At 40.5% G+C, this 5,817-nt stretch overlaps 1 protein-coding gene across 2 annotated transcripts in view; it reads left to right on the top strand.

The window, feature by feature from the left end:
• The window catches only part of Fbxl17 (F-box and leucine rich repeat protein 17), a 426,380-nt gene that overhangs the window by 12,820 nt on the left and 407,743 nt on the right, over positions 1–5,817 (top strand). For both annotated transcript variants that reach the window (XM_031368580.1, XM_031368581.1), the window contains exons 2-3: positions 754–876; positions 3,559–3,816. In XM_031368580.1, coding sequence (XP_031224440.1) covers positions 754–876; positions 3,559–3,816 — 381 coding nt within the window. The remainder of the gene's footprint in view (positions 1–753; positions 877–3,558; positions 3,817–5,817) is intronic.

Here is a 5,817-nt window from a genome sequence, read left to right as displayed (position 1 = left end):
TCCCCCCTCCCGTGTCCCCCGTGTGTCCCCCGTGCATCCCCTGTGTGTGCCCCCATGTGTCTCCTGTTTCCCCAGTCTGTCCCATGTGTCCCCTGTGCGTCTCCTGTGTGTCCCCATAACTTGTCTTCATTCCTGAGGTGCACTTGCCAGCCATGGCTCTAGCCAGCACTGCTGTGTTCCTGGTGATTACAGACTGACCTCTGTTGTGGTCAGTCAGTCTGACTGTCCTTTCCCTAATGTTCTTTTCTGTTTTCTGTCCCGGGCCCCAGGTCAGGATTGGCACTGGTAGTTGTTGTGTAGTGTTTTCTGGACTAAAGGTATTATAGATTCCTGGTTTCCCTGAGCTTCAGGACTCCCCAGCAGGTGCTCTGTGGGATGTTCAGGGTTAGATCTGTATCTTCCAGGGTCGGACAGGGTTGTGAGTTTCCAGCAACAGGCCATGAGGACTCTCCCCCTTCTCTTTCCTCTCTAGTCCTTTTCCTGCTCTGTAAGCATAAGCAGTTTTCATTTGTTTTTGGCTTGTTCTTGTGATTTTTATCTTTTACACACATTAGTATCACCTGTTTCTTCCCTTCCTCTCGTTTCTGTCCTTAGCCTGTGTCCCCAGACTTCCTGTTCTGTAGGACAGTCTGACTGAGTTTAGGTGGTGTCCGCTTGTACGCAATACAATTTAAGCCGTTATGTTTTGCCATATCGTTATGTCTTGGCAGAGACTTAACAAATACGTGATTTTTTTTCTTTTGTAATTCACAGATCTTTTCCAATTTGTCCCTGGATGAGCGCTGCCTTTCTGCATCATTGGTCTGCAAGTACTGGCGTGACCTTTGTTTAGATTTCCAGTTTTGGAAGCAGTTGGACCTGAGTAGTCGTCAGCAGGTATGAGTTGAAGTCTCTTAAAATCCTTATTTGATCCATGCAGTTGAAGAAAAATCTTTATTCTCCCTTCGGATGACTGTAGCCTACACTCATACTTTCTTTTAAAAAAGTAATTTTCTGATACACATACATGTGCGTATGTGGTGTGTATGTATTAGGTGTGTGTATATTTGGTGTGTATGTAAGTTCATGTGAAAGCTAGCTGGCTCCACAGTGGAAAGGGTAGTTTCTAAGGTAGACTGGTAATGGGAAATTCCCTTCTTTCATCTCAGGCCTTCCTGTTTCTCCCTTTATCATCATTTCTACCACGGGCCTTTTCATTTAGGGAGAGAGTTTAACAGCGGAGGACATTGGCACTTGTGTATCTGGCTCACGTGATGAACTGTTGCACAGGCTTCACACATAAGAAGTCATCCATCTCTGCAGCTCTAGTAAGAGATGCTGCTGTTTCCTGTTTTATGGATAGAGAAGCGGAAGTAAATTGGGTGAAAATAACTTTTTGAAAAAAACTTTTGGGTTTCAATTTCCTAGTTGTTCCGTGGGTCAGTAAACTTACGTGATTTTATTAGACTCCTAAGCCGCGTTTAAGTCCCTCGTGGCATGTTTCCATTGCTGCATGGTGAAGTATTTGATGACAGGTTTTCTTAAGAGAAAGCAGATTTGTAACACTTGCTAATTACTAGAGTGAGAATAACCCACCATGGCTCCTTGCAGGCTACTTGTCTCATGTTATCAAGTGCAGATCACAAACATGTGCATGTAATAGGCTTTTGTGAGTTGGTACATGCAGGGCCTGACATACACTGGTAGTTTGTATGTGAGTCTCACTTTTTAAACAGAGTAGCAAGTTCCAGAACATTCATGGATAAGCCTTTGCCTCCTCATTGGTGATAGACTAGAACATCTGCAGAGCTAGGTAGTTACTTGCTCCTGAACTGTATGCACAGCAAGCATGGTGCCAGTGGAGGTAAGCACATGGAAGTGACCCTCGGCCTCCTGCTGACTCAGCTGTTTCCTCTCAGCTTACACCGAGCAGCCTTCCTCTTGCTGCTGGTGAGCCCTGGAGGAGAGGAAAGAGAGATGCTCCCTTTGTGGCTCTCACTGCAGTGCTCCTTCCGGCATACAGTGGTGCTCCCTTTGTGGCTCTCACTGCAGTGCTCCTTCCGGCAGACACAGAGGTGCTCCCTTTGTGTCTTCTACTCTCAGTGCTCTCTTTTTGCCTGTTTACCTTTATCTGTGTTTTCTCTTTTCCTTGCTTTTTTGTCAACAGGACTGGAATGACATTAACTGATTTCTCTTTTGAAAAGTGGTGGTTGGTCTGGGAACATGCACGGCTGGTATTTTATTTATAAACTCCGGTGGCTGTGTGGTTTCCTCACAGATGAGCTGGGGGCTTACGAGTCAAGTTCTGTGACAAAGGCACTTCCACTACCTCTGCTGTGTTTCCCCACAGTGATGCGGTTTCTGAGCTGTGTATTACCTGTGAGGTAGTACTATGTTAGCAGGAAAGCTTGCAGTTTACATACCGTGCTGTCTGCCATCTGGTACTAAGTATGAACATTCAGTTCACGGGGCTGGGAATAAGTTCAGAAGCTTGCTGACTATGCACAAGGCCCTGTGCTTAGTTCTTAGCACCAAAACAAACAAACGAACAAACAATGTCACACACACCAAACCAAACCAAACCAAAAACTAACTCGTGTGTCATACTGATTTATATGTAATATTTGCTTAGTTATAAAACATTTTAAATCTCAGTGTAGATTTGTTTATGGTTTTTGGTGAGCTTGAAGCTTTAATTAAAAGCAAGCCCCCAAATGACTGATTTCTAAGGTTTAGTGAAAAGAAGCATGTGTATTCTCCTTGTTTTCTGATACCACTTTTAGTACTAAATACATGGAGCTTATTCCACACTAGCCAACAGTATTCTATTAGAAATCATGTGCCAGGAGTCAGTGCAGACCGCAAAGGTTACGTGGCTGGTAACCCTGCCTCTACCTCAGACACCACTTGCAAATCCTAGGGCCTTTCTAGATCAGACAGTTAATAGTTCAGGAATTACACTTTTCACCCTGAACTTCAACTTGGGAAAAGATTTTACTATGGCCAGAAACATTCGCATGGAAAAGTTACACGTCAGCATAGGGATGGGTCTTCCAGTGTTGAGCACATCACGGCTAATTATTAACTTTTTGGTGAGAGTGCCTATAGCGCAGTCTCCATTGAGCATCGTCTTCCCTCAGAAGGTAGAGGCGTGGGAGCTCCACTCTTTGATGACCTATTGGCTGTTGGTATGTGTTTGTCTTTGTTTTTCTTACTGGAGTTTGAACCAGCACCTCTTGCATGCCAGCTGAGTGCTCTTGCCCTGAGGGAGAGCTCTAGCCTTACCTCTGGAGTCTCTGTAGTAACCAGACTTCATTCTGAACCAGTCAGGCAGCCCTGCTCTCAGTCACCTGATTATCTGTTCAGGAAGGGTCAAAGGGACTTGTTGTGGATGACCAACGACACTGACACTTGGAAGGTTCCAAGGGCTCTAGGAAGGTTACAGCAGAACTCTGAACAAAGGTGTGCATATAATTTATCGTACCATAGTTCTTATTACTTATTGGGGGAAATTAAGTAACACAAAATGGTTTTCCATTTCCAGCAAAGTTTAATTTATTATATCTTTTTCTCTCATAGGTTACTGATGAATTATTGGAAAAAATTGCCTCCAGAAGTCAGAATATAATTGAAATCAACATTTCTGATTGTCGCAGTATGTCTGATACTGGCGTGTGTGTTCTAGCATTTAAGTGTCCTGGCCTTCTTAGGTATACAGCCTACAGGTGTAAGCAGCTTTCTGACACCTCTATCATTGCGGTCGCGGCTCACTGTCCTTTACTGCAGAAGGTCCACGTTGGCAACCAGGACAAACTCACCGATGAAGGACTCAAGCAGGTAAATCCACAGCGTTTACTGAGATGTTTCACACACTGATTGAACAGCTGTCGCAGCAACATCTGGAAAGGTTGTTGCATTAAAACAAATTACAAGAGACTAAAGTAAGCTGTGTTTCTATGTAAAAATGAATATTTGGTTAGGCTAGTGAGCTATAGTGCTGTGGTGATGAACAGATATATCAAGTTTGCTGTGTTTTACAGTGAGTGCCTACTCTCTGTGGCCAGCTATTTTATTAGCTCCTGGTCTTATTAGCTCCTGTTTAAAATTAAAATTCTTTTTTATTTATTCATTTTTTTAAGTTGGTCTATACTGTGCTTTAAGTTATAGTATTCAGCTTGGGTCAGAATAAGTTATTTTGAAAGCTTAACTTCCCTTTCATGTTAACAGATGGCATATTTTAAACATAGTTTTAAGACATACATGGAGGTTCAAATTGAAGAGCATAAAATAAGAAAAAAGTGGTAATTACGTATATTTGGCTTAATAATTGGAATTAAATCAGTTCAATAATACGTTCCCTTTGACACTCTTCCTTTGGAAACATTTAACATCTGACAGATGAGCTTACTTACTTGTGAAGGGAGGCTCCTGCAATGGAATCATCATATATGGATTTATTGAAAGTTGAGTATAAGGAGAACTTTGGGGAGACTATCTTGAGTGGAGTCTACTGAGTGTGGCCTACTTGACTGTGTTTGTCAAGGACGCCACCAACTTAGAGCGAAGCCCATGCCAGGCATGCTGTGAAGTGACACTTTTCTTTATTTTAGTATTTCCTGACTGGTTTCTTCTTTTACAGATAAAGCATTTTATAACTTTCTTGAAATCAATTAAGTTACTCTTTTCTAGAGAAATATACATTTTTGTGGATATACTATGATTTTATTTATAATGAGATTTTTTTCAGCATTTCATATTTCACAGCAAAACTTTTTTTAAATTAAATGGATTAACAGCTGGATTATCCTTACATATTGAATGTCATGTAACATAATAGGTGTCATATTAACAGACTGCTGGGGATGTTCTCAGTGATACTTGGGGAAAAATAAAATCGTAGTTGTGGTTAGAGTATAGAGAAATTAATAAGTTTTATAAGGGACAGAATATGTTGTCACAGTTAAATATTATAAACTTTACAGCTTTGAAACTGATTATGTAACTCTTCTATTATGTCAGTCATTATAGGAGGTAACTTTTCAATGCTTGTTTTAGTTATGGTTTTTGAACTACGAAGTAGCTTTATACAGTATAATAGGAAAGCTGTTTGGACATGTCCTCTGTAGCTAACTTTGTTCTTCAGTGAGCAAGGTTTGTGTGCATTGCATATTCATGTTTCCTAATTTATTTTATATTACTATGTTAAATAAACATTGCCCACAACCCACTTAATGAATTAATTTTATAACCTATTCCTATATCATAGATTGTGCTATGGACTGTATTATGGTTTTAGTAAACCAATCCTTTTATGGTGGCTTATTCACAATTGATGGTTTTCTGTGATTATTATTTTTCTTGAACTCAGTTATTTAGCATTTCCTTGTTGACTTTGTTGACTCATGGTCACCCTTTGACAATAAATGACAAATGGTGCAGAAATGAATGCATGCATTTATTGGTCGTACCTTTGAAATGTCTTTCCTTCAGGAGTGCTACAGTTTCAACTGGATTTAGCAAACACCAAATATATATGCTTTTTGAGTTACAGTTATTTTTTACAAAACAACTGCTTAAAGCATTTCAATTTAAAGCTGTAACTGATCAAGATTATAGTACTTAAAGTATTGAATTCTGCTGCTGATGTTTCTCAGGCTAGAGTGACTTCCTTAAAATTTTAGTTGTTTAAAAAAATTTTTACTTCATTTAGTTTTTGTGTGTGTGCCAGTGTACACGTGTGTCATCATGGGAGTCCCAGGGTTAAAAGTAGAGTCAGTCGTGTACATAGTCAGTCGTGTACATAGTCAGTCGTGTACATAGTCAGTCGTGTACATAGTC

This window comes from Mastomys coucha, unplaced genomic scaffold (assembly GCF_008632895.1).
Source record: "Mastomys coucha isolate ucsf_1 unplaced genomic scaffold, UCSF_Mcou_1 pScaffold14, whole genome shotgun sequence".
NCBI classification, from domain to species: Eukaryota; Metazoa; Chordata; class Mammalia; order Rodentia; family Muridae; genus Mastomys; species Mastomys coucha.
Note: the sequence above shows the minus strand (reverse complement) of the source record. Positions and strands in the feature narration are given on the sequence as shown.